At 37.8% G+C, this 22,252-nt stretch overlaps 5 protein-coding genes across 7 annotated transcripts; 4 read left to right on the top strand and 1 right to left on the bottom strand.

Annotated features, from left to right (window-relative positions):
• The first annotated feature begins 2,195 nt into the window (after positions 1–2,195).
• Positions 2,196–9,336, top strand: LOC143358237 (succinyl-CoA:acetate/propanoyl-CoA:succinate CoA transferase). Its single transcript, XM_076795215.1, has 6 exons — positions 2,196–2,624; positions 5,982–6,134; positions 6,388–6,627; positions 6,720–7,124; positions 7,202–7,468; positions 8,902–9,336. The coding sequence occupies exons 1-6, from the start codon at positions 2,426–2,428 to the stop codon at positions 9,084–9,086; spliced, it is 1,449 nt and encodes a 482-aa protein (XP_076651330.1). The 5' UTR covers positions 2,196–2,425; the 3' UTR covers positions 9,087–9,336.
• A 146-nt stretch (positions 9,337–9,482) lies between these two features.
• LOC143358236 (succinyl-CoA:acetate/propanoyl-CoA:succinate CoA transferase) lies at positions 9,483–12,146 on the top strand. Of its 2 annotated transcripts, XM_076795214.1 has the most exons (6): positions 9,483–10,106; positions 10,227–10,379; positions 10,448–10,687; positions 10,778–11,182; positions 11,267–11,533; positions 11,632–12,146. In XM_076795214.1, exons 1-6 carry the CDS (start codon positions 9,929–9,931, stop codon positions 11,820–11,822), a joined length of 1,434 nt encoding a protein of 477 aa, XP_076651329.1. In that variant the 5' UTR covers positions 9,483–9,928; the 3' UTR covers positions 11,823–12,146. The 2 variants fall into 2 exon arrangements, with proteins under 2 accessions (XP_076651329.1, XP_076651328.1); XM_076795213.1 differs by having other exon boundaries at positions 9,483–10,379.
• Positions 12,092–15,520, bottom strand: LOC143358238 (TGF-beta-activated kinase 1 and MAP3K7-binding protein 1). 2 transcript variants are annotated; one of them, XM_076795217.1, is made up of 7 exons: positions 15,466–15,520; positions 15,314–15,388; positions 14,899–15,136; positions 14,688–14,820; positions 13,029–13,269; positions 12,691–12,947; positions 12,092–12,634 (listed from the first exon to the last, which is right to left on the bottom strand). In XM_076795217.1, the coding sequence occupies exons 2-7, from the start codon at positions 15,372–15,374 to the stop codon at positions 12,194–12,196; spliced, it is 1,371 nt and encodes a 456-aa protein (XP_076651332.1). In that variant the 5' UTR covers positions 15,375–15,388; positions 15,466–15,520; the 3' UTR covers positions 12,092–12,193. The 2 variants fall into 2 exon arrangements, with proteins under 2 accessions (XP_076651332.1, XP_076651331.1); XM_076795216.1 differs by having other exon boundaries at positions 15,314–15,393; positions 15,466–15,511.
• Positions 15,521–15,781: 261 nt separating this feature from the next.
• LOC143357638 (uncharacterized) lies at positions 15,782–17,757 on the top strand. The gene is made up of 4 exons (XM_076794158.1): positions 15,782–16,479; positions 16,566–16,877; positions 16,941–17,141; positions 17,244–17,757. Exons 1-4 carry the CDS (start codon positions 16,160–16,162, stop codon positions 17,755–17,757), a joined length of 1,347 nt encoding a protein of 448 aa, XP_076650273.1. The 5' UTR covers positions 15,782–16,159.
• A 517-nt stretch (positions 17,758–18,274) lies between these two features.
• Med28 (mediator complex subunit 28) lies at positions 18,275–21,625 on the top strand. Its single transcript, XM_076794450.1, has 5 exons — positions 18,275–18,450; positions 18,624–18,696; positions 18,920–19,274; positions 19,334–19,509; positions 21,272–21,625. Exons 2-5 carry the CDS (start codon positions 18,637–18,639, stop codon positions 21,488–21,490), a joined length of 810 nt encoding a protein of 269 aa, XP_076650565.1. The 5' UTR covers positions 18,275–18,450; positions 18,624–18,636; the 3' UTR covers positions 21,491–21,625.
• Positions 21,626–22,252: the final 627 nt, after the last annotated feature.

Below are 22,252 nucleotides of genomic sequence, written 5' to 3' on the forward strand. Positions count from 1 at the left end.
ATTGATAATCTTAAGAATTCTTCGAGAAGAGAATTTGTATTTTATTACAGGATATCTATTGAACAAAGTCAGAAAAATTCTGCTTATTACTATCGTAGTTGAATCGTTTCGCGCGCAACACTCAATTGCAATTGTACTAAGTTGCGCAGCAACTTGTCAACCCTCAAAATGATAAAAAATTGACAAAACACTATACAGAAATATTTACTCAGTTTTAGATTTGTAGGAATTAATATTGCGCGAATATCGTATTCAGATATCTGTGCTTAATTAGTTTTATTACTTTGCTGATTCGTCTACAATCGTTATCTTCTTCAAAAAATACTGGAAAATATCCGATGCAATTGATTACATTTTTAATTCAACTGATGTATGATAGTAGTTAAGAAAAAACACACTCATTTGTTGGTTTAAACAGAATAATCAAACATAACCTTGAAAATGATTCCGAAATACCGTCGTGAGTGCCATCTAGTATGTACTCTGAGAATTAACTTTACAATCAGAGACCTTCCTTTCCAACCGTGATATTACTAAATTCATGTTAATCCTTTCCATATTATTTATTCACATCTCCAATGATTAGAACTTGTTTGTCTTTACGGGAAGCGATTAATTCTATTTAAATGAAATCACGCGTTTCTGCAAGCAAGAACTTGCGAGAATTAGGTATCGTCTGTAGCCATCTACCGACAAAATATGCTGTCATTTGTAATTGAATCTATGTGGTGGCACTACTTTCAGATAAGTATAGACAGAGAGGATAAACTATCCCAGGGGGAGTAAACTCTTATCAGAGAGGATAGGAGAGTGCTCACGCCCGGGCTTTCGGCCTTCCCAGTAGGGCTGTGCCAGTACCCGAAAATGTGAGCCGAGCTTAGCTCGGCTCGATTGTGCGAGTCGGGTCGAGTACTCGCACAATGCGAGCTACTCTACTCGCAACGAAGCGAACGGCTCGCAGCGAAGACAGCGGCTCGAAATAAAATCAGGCGTAAAATGACATGATGCGAGTTACAGCGGGAAGATCAGCACATCGATATTATCAAGCATTTTAGTATATTGAGAATGCTAAATGTTTGCGATGTTTTATTATATATTTTGATAGTGAAATGTTGATTCAGAATTTGTATAACCCTTATTGAAAATAATTATGCAATAACAACTATTTCCTAGATTTATGTAAATAACTAGCTGTGATCTGTAAAGAACGGGATTTTATATATTCCTTCATATTATACTCCGGTTCAGTGTACAGTCGTAAAAATGTGTTGTCGCAAAATTGTTTATAATGTTGAAAATTAACTCTGGAAGTTGTGGATGCATTCGCTTGTACGGTCTGGCTTGCGACTCAATAGCAATTGTTAGCATACCATAAATAAAACTCCAGATGTGACACAGAACACAGGGAAAGGACTGAAATGTGGAAACACTTTTGTTTTTTCAATGATCATTGCAAAAAACTGTTCTTCCTTAAATATGGTTGGTACTATGGATGGTATTGGGTTGTAAAAGACTGTTAAACAGAGCTGCAATGCCGCCCATCAAAAATGAGTAGAACGGTGAAATAAAGAGTAAACTAGAATGTTTTCGTGTAAAATTATTTAAAAATAGTTCAAATATGTTTTAAAAGTCATCTAGTAAAAATCCTATGGTGCGGAGGTGGAAAAAATATTTATTCATGAAAGAAAAATTTTTCAAAAGGTCGCTTTTAAACTTCGATATGAAATCTGTATTTGTTCGAATTTTTCCGGGTTTTTCATTTTTTTTACAACTAGAGTTTGCAACTAGAAAATTGGAAAAACTTAAAATGCTTTCCCTTAAAATTAATATTATACTTAATTTGTATTAATTAGAGATTTTGTATATAAGATTTATATGTTAGTTACATATTTCATATAAAACAATTAAGCTGTACGTTCTAATCCTTGTTAAAAAAATAATGTGCATTCGGTTTTATGCTAAAAGCTGCCCGGTTCTGTTCCCTGCTAAAAGTTGCCTAGGTTGTGTTACATGCTAAGCTGCTCGGTTCTGTTCCATGCTAGGCTGCTCGGTTCTGTTCCATGCTAAGGCTGAGCAGATGTCAGCACTATATCGGGACAGCCGAAAACCCGGGCGTGAGCACTCTCCTATCCTCTCTGGTATAGAGCTGTTCCAAGCTGTTCGCTGTTCGCTGTTCCCGATAATTTCGCGCCGGAGAGGCGCGACTGCACTGTGAGACACGGTCAGACACGGTGGCGGCTGGTTCGGGGGTATACAATATATCTGCGCCGAATTTCTTTCGAAACTCCGTAATTTCGTTGGTTCATTCGGCCGCGGTTTTTCTGTATTTCGGATCGCCTAACAGTTTTATCGTTGTTCCACTGGACACTGTGTGTGAAGTGCTATAGTGAATAGTGACAGAAGATCACGGTGTATCCATTGAACCATGGCGACTCTAAAGCGAATAACCACCCTCACGAAAGCACTGAATACATTAATGGCCAGCTCCAGAACTTCTAGTTTTCAAGCATCGAAGAAAAGTTATTTTACTTATGTGAACGAACCTTCGATGCCAATAACCGACAAGCAACCTTGTTGGCTCAAGACCGCCGATGAGGCTATCGAACAAGCAGAACTAGATTCAGGTAATTGATTAATTTTCCTGCGATACCGCGACCACAAGCTGCCAGCACGTCACATCGTTTGAAATTTGTTCATTTATCAAATTTATATAGATTCGTGACACGTTCGGGGAAATGACTGTCCTTGAAAGAATTAACCTTGAAACACTGTAGGAGTAAATTCAGATGTCAGCGGTCCGAGTATTCTTGACAGAATAGTGTGAAGTTCCTGAGCAAACTACATTTCCAAAATTCGATTTTTTTTTTAGGCAAACAATTGCAAAATTATAAGATTAAAATCTTGCCCTCGGATCACGATGTCGAAAATTCTGTCGAATTTAGAATGCTGATGATATTATTAATACGAGATAAGGGGGACTGTTTTCCCCGGGATTTACATTTTGATTTATGTTAAACGCCCGCGTTCGCTATCACGCTACTCAATACAAATCATTATGTTCAAAGTAACACTTGTTATCTTGGTGTACGACAGGCCTCGGACGGTAGGACCTCCTCAAACGTCTGCTTCTTCCACCAACCTCTCCTTCGTGCAGCGTACATCTTCGCAAAGCAGCTCGTTCCTTCGTTTCTCCATCATGCGTATCTCCGTAGCCGACCGCATGCACGACTTAAGCTGTTTATCCCCGCGTGTCTATCTATGCGTCTCACTTTAAATGCATAACATACCTACGCTTTGTTTTCCGTCACTGTCCGCGAAGCTTGCTCAACGCTATGTGAACAGAAAACAGAGCGCACAGCAACTCGCCGTTGTCAGATTTTACGCTCGGTGGATGGATTTGTGTTGCTTCTAGCACGGTGCCTCTATGCATTGTACTTAAAATGAACAAAATCGCGGCCGCAAGAGGCGCTACTCGCGTCCCCTTCTCCGCGGTAAAGGCGACTACTGGAGGGGGAACATCGACGCCTACGGGATTCCACATTCCACGTTGCTAATAAAAACATGATATGTATATGTCATCGCGATTTATAGAAATTATTCGATCGATCTTATAATAAACATATTGCAACGAAATCGGCCCATGCATAGCGAGAAGATAACATTGATTATGTAACAGGTTTTCCGTTCGATGTACACAATAAATGCCGATTGCCGATTATTGACTAAATGAAAGGCGGACGTAGGTTACATAGCAGCAAAATAGCTTGAGTACCGTTTTAAAAACATGAGTACTTAACGATACATGAAGATTGACGCAATCGGCCATTAAACCTCAATTTTTAGACTTTCAGATTTTTATAAAATTTTTTTCTTTCTCAAATAAGGACCCTTTAAAACTTCGACATTTAAAATATTAGATCTTTAAGAAAACTTTCCGAGCAGATGTAGCGTTTTAAGTGCGAATGTATGAAATTGGAATTGCAATTAAATAGTTTAATGTGCATCGATAAGATACGTCGTGCTTCTTACTGTAATAGACAATTCGATAAGAAAAAAGAAACAGTTCTTGCGATCGGTCGCTCAAAGCTGTTTATAGACGATAAAAGTGTTTTTTAACCGATTATTATTATTATTATTAGCTGTAGAACCTTGTGGCTAGAAATTATTCTATATAGGTTTGAAAGATTCATTTGTTTCCGTGTCTGTAAAAAAATCTGATTTCTTCTTAGAATGATTTAATTTATTTATGGCCAACCATAACAGCGCACCATCGCATGCTTACGTGTTACAGACAAAATCGTCTACCTCAAAACATATTTCCAACACGCGAACATGCAGCTGTTACAGTGAATAAATCTGGTCGAGCGAATTTGTTTTCCGGGTCCGCGATTAAATATAGATTGTTTACGAGTTATGGTTCTCGACCATTGTTTGCTCGGAATAGTTTATTTTGCGAACAGAAATAATATTGATGTTATGATCATGATCATTTAATTTTAGGTTCCGCTAATATTGATTGACACTTTTCCTTTGCGTAATTTCGATCTCTTGCCGTACTTTCGGACAGGAAAAATAAATTATTCTTAATTCACCCGTTTCATTAGTTAAATAGATCAAGAACGCTCGGTCTCTCGCTCTCTTGCCAAGGCGTACAGCGTTTTGAGGTCAAGGTTCAAATGCCAGCAGTCGAATACGGAACGAGGATTTATTTGAATACCGAACGCCTCGAAAATGAAATCTTCGATAAAAATCATTACGGAAATTACACTTCGATAGATCACGGGTCTATCGTACGTTCAACAGATAAGAGATAATTAATTATTATTGTTAATGCTTGTAGAGATAATAATTCGTGCTTTCCTTAGGTAAACTCGATGTTATCTCTATAGCTGTGTAAATAGTATAGCGGATGGGGTACAAAGTGTAAATTCCGTCATCACGCTCTACACTCGTAAATATTCCTTGAGACACTGTGTGGAAATATACAATATATGTACATACACAGGGTGTCCCACGTAACAGTTTTCACGATTTTTTTAGTACTTGCGATAATCTGACAAAAAATATTTTCAACAAAAGTTGATTAGTTTTCGATTCGCTATATATTCCAATAAAAAAAGTTCGAAAGTCACATCAAATGGTCGAATTGAAATCCGTTTTGAAATCGGGGCTTCCAAATGATGTTCAACAACGTATTTATTTCCAGCAAGTCGGTTGTCCACCTCATAATGTTCGAATCGTTCGTAATTATCTTAAAGTTTGGAGAACATTGGTTGGGCACTTATGGCCCTATTGCTTGGCCACCACGATCCCTCGATTTGTTGCCACTTGATTTTTTTTTATGGGGTCATTTACAGTCAATAGTTTATGCTGTTCCAATACAAAATAAGGAACATTTAAAGCAGCGAATCCGTACAGCATGCGAAGAACTTCGCTACGACAGTATCGTAAGAGCAACTAATGCACTACGAAGAACGGAATTGTGCCTACAACAAAACGGATTTCAATTCGACCATTTGATGTGACTTTTTTACGAAATCGTTTGCGTTCATTTAGTCAAGGTTTCTGAATTGAATGTAATTTCGAGTCTTAATAATAAACACAAGTTATTATCGCCCATTCAAGCAGATTGTCATGTTTTGTTGAAATTTTCATTTCTTCGCCTTCAAGGTCATCCCAAGGTCATGGTATACTAGGTCGTTGAATTCGTCTTGACACGGGCTATAATACTGTTAAGTCAAAAATACAAAGTGCCACTTAAAAAAATGATGGTGACCTTGACAATACTATAAAAAAAATGTTTTTCGAACTTTTTTTTATTGGAATATATAGCCAATCGAAAACTGATCAACTTTTGTAGAAAATATTTTTTGTCAGATTATCACAAGTACTTAAAAAATGTAAGAGTTGTAATGCGAATCGAAACCGATCGAGTTAGAGATTGCGATACGATTTTTCAATGAATTAATTTTTCATTGCAGATCAATCGGTATTCGTCCAGGGAGCAGCAGCAACACCCAGTGAACTTTTAAGGGCCATGACTGACTATGGCGTACGATGCGACGTGAGAAACGTACGGCTGTATCATATGCATCTCGAAGGTCCGGCGCCATTTGCCAAGCCAGAGCATGCAAGTACGTCGTTATCGTAATTTCCCGCTCGTCTTTCAATACGATAAGCTTAAATAGTGCTGTAGACGAACATCGTAAGCCGTACCTACTGTTCACACTGTTCTCAACGTTTAGTATCAGAGCTAAACTAACAAGTCGAAAGCAAAGCTTTTTCTAATGCACCGTGTATGTAAATCGAGGCGTGCAATTCGTTCATTGTTAGACGTGTTCTAATTATATGCTAATTCTCTTATGTATTATGACGTTTTGTACACAGAACATTTCAGGTCGATAAGCTTGTTTATTGGAGGCAACGTGAGGCCGGCTGTTCAGGCGGGAACCGCTGATTGCGTGCCCATCTTTCTGCACGAGATTCCGCGATTATTCAAAGAAGGATACGTCAAGCCGCACATCTCGCTCGTGCACGTCAGTCCTCCGGACGACAAAGGATACTGCTCGCTCGGCACCAGCGTGGACTGCGTCAGATCCGCTGTGAGCCACAGCAAATATATCGTAGGTAAATTTTCGAATCTTTTTCAGTACTATTTTCTCTGCGACATGATGCGAATATTAATCCTCGGTAAATTGTTTCTTACCGTTGTTTCGCAGCGTTAGTAAACAAACACATGCCCAGAACGTTCGGCGACGCTATCATTCATGTCAGCCATTTGGACTTCGCCGTGGAGCATCACAAGCCACTTCCGGTCCATCCTGTGAAACCACCGTCCAAGGAGGAACAGCAGATCGGCAAGAATATTGCTGAGAATTTGGTAGTGGACGGAGCTACCCTGCAATTGGGGATTGGCAGCATACCGGACGCGGTACTGGCAGAGCTGAAGAACCACAAGGACCTCGGAATTCATAGCGAGATGTTCAGCGACGGCGTAGTCGATCTTGTAAATAAAGGTTGCGTCACGAATAATAGGAAGACGATGCACAGAGGCCGAATCGTCGGCTCGTTTTGCGTCGGTTCCCAGAAACTATACGACTTTATGCACAATAATCCTTTCATTGGTGAGTCTGTTTTTAGTATAACCTTGATACAAATTCTATTCAGGTCAGAGTGTACAATACAACTATGACTTTTGCAGAGATGTTGGTGGTGGACTACGTGAACGATCCCAAAGTAGTGGCTAAGCAGCCAAACATGACTGCCATCAACTCCTGTATCGAAGTCGATCTCACGGGACAGATTTGCTCCGACAGTATCGGCACAAGAATGTATTCTGGATTTGGAGGACAACTAGATTTCATCATGGGGGCAGCGATCAGCGACGATCGCCAAGGAAAACCCATTATCGCATTGCAATCTGCTACCGCCAAGGGCGAAAGCAAAATTACACCTGTTCTAAAACTTGGTATTGAAATTCCCAGAATTTTTCTGTGTCTGTTTCGCACACGATCCACGGAGATATACAGAGTGAGGCGCCAGAAACAGGCCACCTGAATAACTCGTCTGCTATTGGTGTTGGGAAGAAATGCATCACATGGAACTTGCTTGGTTTCGAGGGTGCATTAATCTGATGATAGTAGCTTTTTTGTAGGTGGACGCGTAAAGGACATATGAAGGCCAACTTCATTTTTTTTAAATGGAATGTCCCATTTTTTATACCATAGATCGATAGAGTATCAAAATCTGAGTATAAAAGCGTTGACGACCTTTATATGTCCTAAACCTAATAGTTAACGAGATATTGTTCAAAGAAGAAAGAAAATTATTTCGATAATATCTCGTTAACTATTAGATTTAGGACAAAAGGACCTTGAAATCTCCTCCAACATTCGTGAAAGCAGATCGTGAGGGTCTGGCACATTCGGGGAACCGTTCAGCATACAAACGAACTGCTTCTCTTACAATTTGGCGACATTCCCCATAAACAAAAACCATATCTACTTTCTTCGTTATTGAATAACGCATTTCGGAAACTTAAGATGCACTTCGCTCAGCAGAGATTTTCATAGACGACTAAAGTACAGGTGCAGCGTACAGCGTGATTGAATGTTTATTTACATTCAACGACCCATAACAAGAGATTACGAGACAGATGAAGTAATATCAACAACCAGAGGCGGCAAGGAAGTGTGTATTATACAAGGTGGGGCAATAACTATGTCCACTTTGAATATTGCCGTTATTTGTAATAATGTGAAAAATGTTGTATACAAAACTTACACGGCATAGGGGGGGGGGGTCATATTGTGACACAAACATTCTCTGCGAGGGTGGAGGCATGGAGGAAATTTCAAGGTCACCTTGATTTTTTTTTAATGGAAAGACCTAGTTTTTGTACCATGAATCGATAGACTATCGAATTCTTAAATCTAATAGTTAACGAGATATTATCGAAATAATTTTCTTTCTTCTTTGGACAATGAACTATTAGGTTTAGGACATATGAAGGTCAACGCTTTTCTACTCAGATTTTGATACTCTATCGATCTATGGTATAAAAAATGGGACATTCCATTAAAAAAAAATGAAGTTGACCTTCATATGTCCTTTATGCGTCCACCTACAAAAAAGCTACTATCATCAGATTAATGCCCCCTCGATACCAAGCAAGTTCCATCGGATGCATTTCTTCCTAACACCAATAGCAGCCTAGTTATTCAGGTGGCCTGTTTCTGGCGCCTCACCCTGTATAGTCAATCCTCCCGTAACACGATCAATTTGTACCGCGTTATACCGTGTTATAGCAGGGTTTACTGCATATCTCTGTTGCAATAAATAATGTAAGTGAATTGTTTTCAAAATATTTGAGTCGTAAAATATTTGGTTCGTGCTTTCCAGGTGCTGGTGTTGTCACGAACAGAGCAGTCGCTCGGTATGTCGTCACAGAACACGGAATTGCCAGTCTGTTCGGCAAAAGTCTTCAACAGCGAGCATACGAATTAATTCAAGTCGCCCATCCTAATCATAGAGAGGCTCTCGAGAAAGCTGCATTCGAACGGTTGAAAGTGATGCCAGCTCCATAAGCTTATCGACGACGAACACGCCACTGTCAAAAGACTCTTCTAATAGCATTTCGCGATATTTGCCGTTTTCCGCACGCGTAACTATTCGTGTCGAAGACCTCATACATTCTTAACTTCCGTGTAATTTACGCACCTACTTGCCTGGAATAAGAATAATATAGAACCGTACGGACAAACAAAATATCAGAAAATAATCTGTAATTTATACACATATACATATAAATATCTACATTCTGAGTATATAAAAGAAGGCCTCTTATTTGTCGCCATAGGCAAGGGAACATCGACCCCTAAGGTAACAAGAAAAAGCTTTTATTTCCAATGAGTATTTCACGATAGCCGAACAGAAAACCATTGTACAATGACGACAAATACTTTTTATATTGAATTTTAAAGAAGTTCCTTTGTACAATGCAATCACTGTAACAAATTAGCAGATACATCGCATTTGAAGGAATAAATTCAAGATGGAATATGTACTAGCGTAATTATTTCGTCGACAACACTGATTTTTTGTTTTTATCTTTTTTTTTCTTTTTTCGTCACCTATTCTATATCATGCAACGGGGGGGTCGAAAAACACGTCGAGAGAGAGAGAGAGTTGAAAAATCGAAAACCGTCAAATGCGACGTTCAAATAGTTATCGTGGAGATGGCAACAGATCCAATCCTGATCTGGTGTGAAGTAACATCTGAAACGAATGAAATCGTTTAGATTATGTGCTTTCCAAATTTTCATGTAATTTCAGTATATATTCCATCAATTTGTCGAAGTTAACACGTATTTCGGCCGCTGACACGGTTTCGGACGTCTTGTACTTTCATTTTGTACTTCATATCAAAATGTTTGGACTTAATTTACGTCGAAACTTGGACTCGCTGAACACAGCGTTCAGCAAACTTGTGCCAAAGAGTAACTTCAACATGTGCGGTTTGAAATACATACGAGAACCTCTTCAACCATTGAAACGATGTCCACGATGGGTTTGCGTAGAAGATGCAGTGAAAATTATAAATTCAGGTATTTACAGTGGTTTTGCTCGGTACTCGAATAAACTTGCCTATCGACGATTTGTTATCACCTTGATACCTCTCATTCTAAACGTGTACCCGTTAATCCTTAAAATTGTTCTTTTTCCAGAGCATTTAGTTTTTATACAGGGCGGTGCAGCGACACCAAACGAATTGATACGTGCTATGACGGAGCACGGTGTTTGCAATAATCTACGCGGGGTACGATTAATCCATATGGGTCTCGAAGGAGATGCGCCGTTCGCGAGCCCCGAATTCGAGAGTATGATACTCTGTAATTACCAATTACCATTTCGGCACACGATATTCATTCTAATTCACTTTATTCAGAACACTTTAGGTCCGTAAGCTTTTACATTGGGGCGAACGTCAGAGAAGCTGTGAACGAAGGTCGCGCAGATTATATTCCAATATTCCTTCACGAGGCACCGAAACTGTTTTACGAGAAGCGAATCGTTCCGGACGTTGCGCTGATTCACGTCAGCGTGCCGGATGCACGTGGTTTTTGTTCGTTAGGCGTGAGCGTGGATTGTACGCGTGCTGCTCTCAGTTCGGCCAAAGTGATCATTGGTCAGTGAGAGATCAATGAGATCGCTATTTACAGAAATATTTACGAGAATTGCATTGAAATAAGAATTAGTTTTCTGATTGGTCTCGCAGCTCAAGTCAATGAACACATGCCAAGATCATTCGGAGATACAGTTATTCATTGCAGTCACATCGATTGGGCTGTAAAGTACGATTGTCCTTTGCCGTGTGTGGCTAGTACTCCACCGAATGAAATCGAAGCAGAAATCGGCAAGATTATAGCACAGAGGCTGATAGACGATGGGGCAACTTTGCAACTCGGTATTGGCAATATACCTGACGCTGTCCTCTGTTCGCTTGGTAATCACAAAGATCTTGGCGTTCACACCGAGATTATGGGTGACACAATGGTGGACCTTGCTGAACGTGGAAATATTACAAATAAAATGAAACCTAAACACAGAGGACGCATGGTTAGTTCTTTGGTAATCGGTACTAAAAGAGTGTACGACTTCGTACATAATAATCCGTTTGTAGGTGCGTATATCGTTTTGCGTATTCTTTCAACAATATAACGTGTCTACGACTGTATACGTAACTTTGAACACTTCGTTCGTCTAGAAATGCTTACGATCAACTACGTAAACGATCCTCGAGTGATATCTCAACAACCGAAAATGACAGCGATCAACTCCTGCATAGAAATGGACATTACTGGTCAAATATGTTCGGATAGTTTAGGTTGTAAGATGTATTCCGGTTTCGGTGGGCAACTCGACTTTATTCGTGGTGCTGCGATGGGTCAAGACGGCCGGGGGAAGGCTGTGATCGCTTTCCCCTCGGTAACTAGCAAGGGTGAAAGTAAAATTCAACCTGTTCTCAAAGTTGGTACGATACAAGAAAGAAATAATACCTGCTTCAATTATTTGAAGCCGATCGAGTACCGTAATCTTTTTACTGTGTAACAATTGTAAACTGTTAAACAGGTGGCGGTGTTGTAGTAACAAGGGCACACGCACATTACGTTGTAACGGAGCATGGGATAGCACACGTTTTCGGCAAAACGTTACGTCAAAGAGCGAACGCATTGATTCAAGTCGCTCATCCGGATCATAGAGAATGCCTCGAAAAGGCTGCATTCGAAAGACTTAAAACAAATCCAACAAAATATTTATGATCTATACGCGCAAACGTGTAAGTTTCATATTGCAGGTATTTGTTGGCTATCAAAATTTGATTCTAGAATGTCTACAAGTTGAAATCGTGGAATATGATTAATTTGAATGTTTAGAGTTCAAGTGGTAAGAATTCTCGTATAAATCATCTCGTATAAGTCATCGCTCTGTAGAGAGAGAGAAAAGGGGGAGACTAAGTTTTATAGCTTTTATATATTTTATAATGTAATGTTTGTTATATCCAGTTTATGCAAGCACAGTTATACATAGATTTTTGATATTTTATTTGAAAGACCTGTATACAAAATAAATATGTACAAGCATAATGTGGAGTTTGATAAATACTTGGTACCCTCAAAACTAAAAGCTAGAACTAAAAATTTATGCCTTCGGGTAAAGTTCCTTCTTGTCGTCTCTTTTCCACATTTTCATAATATTCCGAAAAATTCACGTAAGGTTTAATCCTAGCGTTTCTGTCCGCCGGTTTTGCTCCTGGAGAATACATGTCTGACGTTGAAGTATCGCTTGTCGACACTTCGTCTGTAACTCCAGTGCTCGAATAATCTTCTGTTTCCGGTATTGTTCTTACTGGAGCAGTTTCAACGATGGGATTAAATCTAACCGATTGAGTGGTTGGACTTTTCAATGCGTGGGGAAGCGGAAAATTAAAATTTCGTACGAGAAGAGTGATATCGTCTCGTTTGCCAGTAGTTACTGTATTTTGCGAAGTGCTCATATTAACGTCATGATGAATCCTTACAATTTTATCTACTACAGCCTGAGCAACTCCAGTCAGCGTAGACTGTATGCGAAACTGAAAGTTAATCCGTAAAACTCATTGTTACATAATTATGAGTGATTTTATTGTACCTGTTCAACTGCTATAAGCGCCAATTCTTTGTTAACTTGATCGGTACCGGTAGCTTCTTCTAACGATTTATAAAGACCATGGGACATGAGCAATAAAAACCTGCACGACTCATCAAGTTCTATTCCACCATGAATTTCAGGTTCAGCTATAATTGGTTCGGCCATGGCAGTTGCCAATTCTTCAAATTCTCTGTATCCTCCTTTAACAAGATAATTCCCAAGGCATCGCGTATTCTCTTGATTCCCAAGATGAGATCCTTCAAAGTAAATTGGTGGTTTTCAATATCGTATCAGCAATAATATCGATGAAAAGAATTGGTTCAATATTATTAACTCACCTTGTCTTATCGAATCGATATCTAATCCTAAATGAGATAATCGTAATAACTCATCCTCGTTTCGTAGATCGTGATCGACGCTTAATTGTACAACTCTTAACACTTGATTGCTATCTGTTTTACATAATAAAGCTCTGCTATCGCCAACATTTGCTACATATAATCTTCCACCATATACAAGAGCTACAACTGCGCTAGTTCCTGCCGATAGCTCGCAATTTAATGAATTTAATTTATCGACCTGTATAAATATTTGGTTCCTTTATAATTTCACCAATGAACATAGAAATGTTTGGAAAAATTTAAGAAAAGGTATCTCATTGATTAGCTCCTCATTCTATTGTGCTTTTGCTTTTGAAAAGAATAATATTACAACATTTACAGTACTATCTGTATACATACAGGGTGAGTCACCTAACGTTTGCACCTTAAATATCTTTGTTGTCTCTAAAGATACGTAAAATATGGTAAGGACAAAGTTGAATGGTACAATCGGGCTGACACGATGCCAAAACAAAATTTTGTTTTTATGTCATTTTTTTAGAGATATCAAGGTCACCTTGACTTTTTTAAATGGAACCACCCTTTTTTAAACACCTACAATGATAGTCCCTTTCATCAGGAATTCAGTGACTATATTATTCCAAGGTCATTCAAGGTCAAGGACAGAAAAAACGTATAAAACTAAACTATTGAAGCAGAATACCTGTATTTTACAAATGTTGGAAATGATGGCCATCTACGTCGATACATTGATGTAAACGAGCTCTGTAGGAATGTTGAACTCTGATAAGTGTATCCGACGTGATATTCGTACATGCTGTGATGATACGCTGACGCATATCTTCAACCGTTGTTGGAGCATCCATGTACACGATTTTTCTTGTACTCACGTGAGGATTGACAGCTATAGCAGCTAAAATATTAATTTCATTGTCTTCATTAGTCGTGGAATTCTTCCGTTTGTGCTGTCTTGCACGTACACTTCCAGTACTTCGAAACAACCTGTACGTATTAATGAAAGTCTGTCTAGAAGGAGTGTTTCATTCGGGGTACCTTTCTTCATAAAGTAATCGGGCCTGCACTGCATTTTGTCTACATTCACAGTAAACCGTGATCATATCACACTTTTCAGTTATTGAATAAGACATAGCGGAATCGCGTTTGGAAACATACTGATAGTAAATAAGAATGCTGAATAACAATAACATTGAAGGACCTTAGTATGTTTACTTTAACTACGACCATAGTATGTTTACTATTTACTACAAGTATCAACTACAAGTATCATTTACTACAAGGTCCTTGACCTTGAATGACCTTGGAATAATATAGTCACTGAATTCCTAATGAAAGGGACTATCATTGTAGGTGTTTAAAAAAGGGTGGTTCCATTTAAAAAAGTCAAGGTGACCTTGATATCTTTAAAAAATGACATAAAAACAAAATTTTTTTTGGCATCGTGTCAGCCCGATTGTACCATTCAACTTTGTCTTTACCATATTTTACATATCTTAAGAAACAACAAAGATATTTGAGGTGCAAACGTTAAGTGACTCACCCTGTATATGTAATGATAGATTTACAAAATATCATTTGAATTTAAGATATAAATTCTACGCTGTTTTCTTGGAAATGCAATCAATAAATTGGACTAACCAAGTGAGGGAATTTTTGATAAGTTTCATACGAATTTAAACCATCGGGTATATCGAACTGCAAACTAGCACGTTCTGCCAGAAGATCGCCGATGGAATCTAGATAGCCCCGTTCTACAGCAATAAATGCTTGACTGTAAATAATAATAAACCATGAATACATAATTAATTGGTACCTCTACTAAAAATAGTATAAAAATACATATTATTACCGAAGAACTTCTTTGATCTCTTCATCGGTTGATTTTCCATTCAACTGACCCAGTAAAATCTCTGCAGCCATTCTCTGCATAGTAAAGTTTGCAGCCTTAGTCCCTTCGTGTCCATCGAACACTCCATAAAGGAATGTTGAGTCATCGTAGCGGCAGTGGAAACTACGGTCCTCGAAAGGGTGCTCCTCTTGTCTATATCCATCCTCCCGATAAATTTGATTAGTTGAGAATCCCACTCCTGAAATACAATGACAACTTGAAAAATGTATTTTCTGGAAAAATTAATTATAATTTATTCTTCCTTGTCTGTTAGAAAAAACTAGGAATGTTTATAAACACTGGCTTATCTCAATGTAAATATTGGAGTAATCAATCTTTGAGGTTATGTATACTAGGAGGGTGCATAGTTACGTACCAGATTGTTTGCAAACTGGTAAATCATCTGTCCAACTGTATTGAGTATCCTGAAAGGGCATTAAATTAGGGCGTTCTGCCCTAGTAGGCATTATTAGAAATGTATATTAACTTAAGTGAGGAATTCAACTGATATTAAATATACAGACTTACGTTTGCAACATATCGACCAAGTATCGATTCGTTTCGCCTACAAGTATCGAAAGTCTTGCAACAATCGATTAAACTTGAATTTTCAAATAGTCGTCGCAAGTTATGAAATTTCTCTTTTCAATTACTATAATATATTTACATTTCCCATCGTTAATTATTATTAGAAAAATATATATCGTTTAAGATCCTTAAAAACTACATATGAAAAGAAGTATATAATGAAACTTTTCGAGATTTTTATTTTTCTGCAACACATTTAACACACTGTCAAAACAAAAGCACTTTATATTGCAAATAACTTATTCTACCTGCATACTATGAACAACATCAAATTCTCGTAACTAATACACTAAAATAAAATTCAACAGTATTGGATATGTAATCTCTATACTGAAGATTATGGATCATTGACTTTAAAGAACACTTGTAACATGAAGACTTGACAAATTACAAGTGAAATATTAACGATATAAGCATTTATCAACGAAAAGTAACAGTCAATTAGGTTATTAATCATTTATTCTGTTCTATTTTCTAATCGTCCTCGTTAAGAAATAATATCTTTCCACGCGATTATTAGATCAGTGATATTTATGTATTTATAACGAATATTGAAATATAATAAATTCTTCGATAAAATTGTAACACAGCTTTTCTTTACCCTGAATCCAATGAGAAACTTTACAGAATCAAAATGAGTCGATACGCACGGGGCGGAGGCGGCTTAACGAAAACACAGCAGTATCGTGAGGCAAAGACTGCTGCCTTGGTAAGAGAATTGCAACAAAAGGAAGAGGCAACGAAGCCTCGGCAAGATGCATTCAAGTCTCGAAGGAGAATAACGCACGAGCCAAAGAAGGTGGACTTTCAAAGGCCGGGAATGACTAAAGCGATGATTGCTAGAATGCAACAAGCGGAAAAACGTATGCAGGAATACGAGCGCAAAAAGCAAGAAGCAACTGGTGGTGATCGAATACCAAAAAGAACAGCCCGTCCGATAGGAGGTGATGCCAGGTCGCGACAGTAGTCAAGTCTGCTTTAATCAGTCTATTTGTAACACGAGATTTACCATTAGTATCCTAAAATTAATTTTTAATTAGAATTGGTAAAGAGAGAATACCGAGGCCTGCACAAAGACCTCAGCCTATGGCTGCAGGTCCAACAACGGGTGCAATCCCAAGACCAAAACCAAGACCACTCGAAGTCACCAGACATACCAACGAATTAGCCAAAATGATGAACGCCGATGTAATTAAGGCCGAACCTGTTGGCGAAGGACCGATCAGCAATATTGTAATACCTCCTGGAACAGTAGACGACACTCGCACTACTATTATCACTGTGCCACAAGCCGTAGACGTTGATTCAAAAGCAGCATCGTCAATTGCGAATCGCTCTATTCAAGTGATTAGGTGAATCTGTTGTTCTATTGATTTACCTGTAATTCTGATGCAGAATCTTTCCAATTGTAACAGTGAGACTCTCGACGAGCAAGATGCTGCAGAAGTTGAAGCAGTGCAAAACAAATTAGAAGATTTACAGCAAGCCAGACGAGACTTTGTCATGGCGGTAGCGAACGTTGGTGGTAATGCTGTTAGCATTGCAGATGAAACTCCACCCGATTTTGGTTCTTTCTTTGAGCAAACACCTCCCCCTCCTCCTAGACAATTATATAGGTAAATTCACTTAGGAAACATTGTGCGAATGAAATCAATCATTTTGAAAACACTATTCCTTGCCCAAGTATAACGGCAATTGCATTTCTTAACAATACACAGAGTTCCTGATGTGGAGACTGAGGCGTTTCAACCTGAATATGGAAGAGATCATCCGGATGTTGTAGCTGCTCGTGAATTTCTGCGAAAAGCTAAAGAAACTATGGCAGCAAGAATAGCAGACAGAAAATTGGAAGAAGAGTTTGAAAGAATAGCGGCAGAAGTCTCAGATGACTTACACTTAACTGTTCCTTTCGAAGAGGAATTTTATTTAGATAAAGACATATCTTGGGAAGAAGACCCAGAACTAGGCACAGCCATGCCTGTTCAATCCAGAGTTAAAGCTCATGCGTCTCCGATCCCACAGCAGCAGCAAACTTACAAACACAGATCGTTTGATCCAGAGGAGTTGGAAAGATTCTTCGATGTTGAACGTTATCCTCCTTGCCCAGTATGTACACCAACACCGACCAAAGATCTGCATCCTGATTTATGGGACTTGGAAGATCCATGGTATAAACCGATGCCACAACCTGATGTGCCTGACCTGATAGAATTTGATTTAATCGATATTTGAACGAAATCTGAACTGTTTAATGCTATACGAATAATTTGAATCAGTGTCAAATATTTGAGTCCAATTTGATTAAAAAAATTTATACTTGGTAAATGAATATTATTCATAATTACACTTGGTCCATGACTGTTTTAAAGTTAACAAAAAGAGACATATGAAAATATTGCTAATAAACAAACATAATGCAATCTATAAATGGTTTTCACTCTTTATTACTTACATTTTTGTTCATCGATCACTCGAACATTCAATCGATTTCTTTTTAAATTTTAAACGGGATCAGCGATCAATAATTTATTGCAAGATACAAACGAAAACGACTAAAAAATGAACAAAAAATATTTCAACATTTCGAGCTACATAATTGGAATCCTCCTCATGCAATGTGTATTGTGTGCATAAGAACTGTATACCTTTGAACATGATCCTTCCGCGCGCGATGCAATTATAAAATTTGAATTTAGTTTACGATGATCGATGTATATATCGATTATTCCCTCCACGTTATCTTTGACTAACGTTGTACCACAAACGAGGTACAGTTACTGTATGTATGTACGTGCGATAACAGTATAACTAATCGAAAAATTAGTTGTGTACCGAATTTTGTCTCGATAATGGATATACTGTTACGTTTAAAGTATTAAATATTAAAAGGTTGAATTATTGTGCCTAATGTATGCATCAGTGATTGTGAGTGGCATTTCGTTTAACTATAAGGTTTTAATGTCCTGTTTGAAGGACAAACGTGTATACCAACCAGGGACTACATAAATAGCTACATATATTTCAAATCTTTACGATGCGCCTAACGTTGTTAAATTAAGTTCAATGTAATTGTAAAGAAATCTCTTTTTGTACATAAGCACTGCAAGTATAATGGCGACACCCACTAATGGCAATGGTAACCTTATAGATGAATTCGAGGAAGCATTTCAGGTACGCTATAACAGACGCTATAATTTCTTGATTCATTTATCAACGTCTATATTTTATAACACTATTTCTTTTGGATATTCACTTTGGACTTCACTTTTTAAAAAATATTTACATTACGCTAATGATTTCCGGACGAGATAATAATTTGATGCCGTATTTGATATAATATTTTCTATTATTTGTTTGTGTAACGATATTTATTAACGTACAATCAAATTTACAGCAATGTTTAAGTATACTAACGGCAAAGGACGAGGGATTAGGAAACAATGGGATAGGAATGTCTGGTGGTTTGACTGTGGATGAGGACGAAGCTCGTAGCGAAGTCGAACAAGTCACATTAAGGTTCATAGATTTAGCAAAACAAATGGAGGCCTTCTTTCTACAGAAGAGATTCTTATTATCTGCATTGAAGCCAGAGCTAGTAGTAAAAGAGGATATTAACGATCTTAGAGTAGAGTTAGCTCGGAAAGAAGATCTCATAAAAAGACACTATGATAAGATCGCAGTGTGGCAGAATTTGTTAGCAGACTTGCAGGGTTGGGCCAAGTCCCCGGCTCAAGGTCCAGCGCCTAATGGTAAGAATCTAAAAAAATGAGTAAATAGAAGAATGCTCGATAAATTTAAAATGTCATAGGCTTACCAAACGGTACTCAAAGCGGGCAAAATCAACAAGCCGCTAACGGGGGAGGGAATGCAACGATTCAACAACAGCAACAGATATTGCAACATCAACAACAGCTCCAGCAGCAACAACAGTTGCAACATCAAATGCAACATCAAATGCAGCAACAACAGCTTCATCAGCAACAGGTATTTAAATAATACCATTACAAGAAACGCTGAAACCTCTGTACTCGGGCAGCTGTTTGAAATTACCATTGGAAATACTTTCTTTCGATATGGCATAAACAAAATTTTTTAACCACAGGGAAGAAAAGAATTGTGTATTCACAGAAATTTTTATTTAGCGTGGCGATTTTAGCTAACAAAGTAAATATTTTGAGTTACTATTTTTGAACGTTTATCTTGCTTTAATTGTACATTAAGACTTATCCGTAATGTAAATTATTGAAAATTTCTCTTTACAAAGTATTGTTGCTCCATACGGTTACTTGTATCAAAAGATTATTTATACTTGGTATAATACTCTCAATCTGATTCTAGTATATTTATTGTTATTAGGTTTCTTCTATTCTTTGTTACAATTTGAAAATGAATACCACTGTTGAATGATTTTATACGTCTGCCTGCGTGTATGCATGGGAGTGCGAGTGTATAAGGTATAAGGTGTATATAAATAGTTTAAACTATTAAGAGATCTGTTACGATTGAAAACATTCATCAGAATCATAGAGACTATTTTTGCTCTTCTTTCTTATAATAGTAGCTATTCAAGACATGAAATTATTCAGTCCTATTGCACAAAAAGTAATGTATACCATATAGTGTTGCGTATAATCAGTGCCTTACATAATTCCTATCCACAGAAGCGTAACATATGAGAAAAAAAAAGTTAAAGTGCTTCTATTAGCATCTGCGATATATAGAGATATAAAAGCATGACTTTCATTTATGGAAAAAAGAAAGTATCGAGTATACTATATATACTTGTATAAATATGTTATAAAATGGTGCCAAAACTATTGATATTAGAATGCATACAAATGTTTAGCCAAAAACTGCTATGATAAATCTGATAACGGCAATAATAAAAAAAAACAGATAAACATATATCAGTTTGCTTAATATTAATAAAAAACCTAACGATCCTTAATGAATATAAATTATAATATAAAAACAGGAACTAACATTTGAAACCTCAAGTGACTTCTTATACATATATGTATACATAGACATATGTGTATATTTATTTTCTTTTCATAGTTTTTCATATCATAAATTTCTTTATATCACATATTATAAATTGTTAAAGAGACAAGATATTTCTCGGTATTTATAAGCTTCCTTGACTATAATACGATAAATATCTTTTGCATGCGAACATGTATGCATGCGTATTGTATCGGTATGAAAGCCCTTACAAAACCAAATACCTTTATATTCAAAAAATCATATTGAAATCGTGACTGTTCTTCTGTACATCATATATTAATATTATAGTTTCTCTCGTATAAATGTTTAGAGATCATACATATGAACAAAACTACATATTGCAGTCATTCATTAAAATGGGTATGACTGCAAAAGAACAAACGTATATCATTTTGCTTGTGTTGTCTTTACATGCAACTAGATGTTTGCAGAATAAATCTCTGTTCATGGTAAAACAACATTGTGCTTTCTTTCATTTCCCTCGCCTATCTAATTACTACTCCTGCCACCCTATTGGCTTATAATAATCAAAACACTATACTATTATTTCCATTCTGAAATCTACATCTAAAAGTACTTTGGAACTCTCCGCGACTGAATAATGTTAGCTTGATATAGATTGAGGTCTTTAATAATCCTTCTATTTCATTCAACATTGATGTCCACTTGTGTTCACAAAGCATCCGATCAATTGTATAAATTGTATACATTTTTTAGAATGTGTGACCTAACGTTGCAGGTGCAGCAAGGCTCAGGTGCTCCTCCCACAGCTGGTCTTCAGGGAGTTGGAGTCTCGGTTGGGCAACAGGGCATGTTCATGACGCAGGGAGGTGTGGGTGTAGCTGGTGCAAGAGCTGGATTTCCTGTTGGAGGTGTAGGGAGCAGTGCTCTTCAAGGCCCGTTAGCCTTCCTGGAGAAGACAACGAGCAATATAGGAATGCCGGAAAGGCGGAGTTGACGCGGAAGGGGGAGGGGCCGGGGTCGGGGTCGAGGAAGAGGCAGAGGAAAAGGACGAAGTGCAGGAGGAAATCTACCTCCGCCACCTCCGCTCCTCGATACTTCAGACCCGTCGTCGTATGCTGCTGCTGCCGCAGTCGCAGCTGCTGCGGCAGCGCCCCTTCCCTCTCCTCAGCAGCAGCAGCCTCCACCGTCTTGTACATGAACATTATTACAGCTATTTATTTACTACTGTTCCTATGTCTGAAATCCTTCTGACCATAGGCTCTTCTCAAAAACGATGGATTTCATTTCAATCATGCTGGGAATCACTGGCCAAGCATCTCTCTGTTATTGTGCATTTCATTATTTTCCTCCTTCGAAGTGAGAACAGATAAAAAAAATGTCCTACTCTGTACTGCTACATACCCGTATTGGTATAAACTTTAAGAAGCTTCAAGATATTTTTTCAATAGGAGCCTTGAGAGGACTTGTTAGATCACGTTAACGGGAGTGACTTGTGATTATTAATGAAAAACTTGCCAAGAAGTTTTTATAAGCTCGGAATTTATTGAACTTAGAGATGCCAGTGTCAGTGCTGTCTAGTATAAAAAACATTAAAGTGCTTTATTAGCTTAATTTTAAGACTGTGTTGCAATAATTTTGAACAAAAAATTTTGAGACATGCGAAAATATGCGTGGCAAAAGAAATGATATACTGTGTTTAGTTACACTGAGAAATTAGAAATTTCATTAGGGACCTATTCGTTACACAGTGCCAGTT

This window comes from Halictus rubicundus, chromosome 10, assembly GCF_050948215.1.
Source record: "Halictus rubicundus isolate RS-2024b chromosome 10, iyHalRubi1_principal, whole genome shotgun sequence".
Classification (NCBI taxonomy): Eukaryota; Metazoa; Arthropoda; class Insecta; order Hymenoptera; family Halictidae; genus Halictus; species Halictus rubicundus.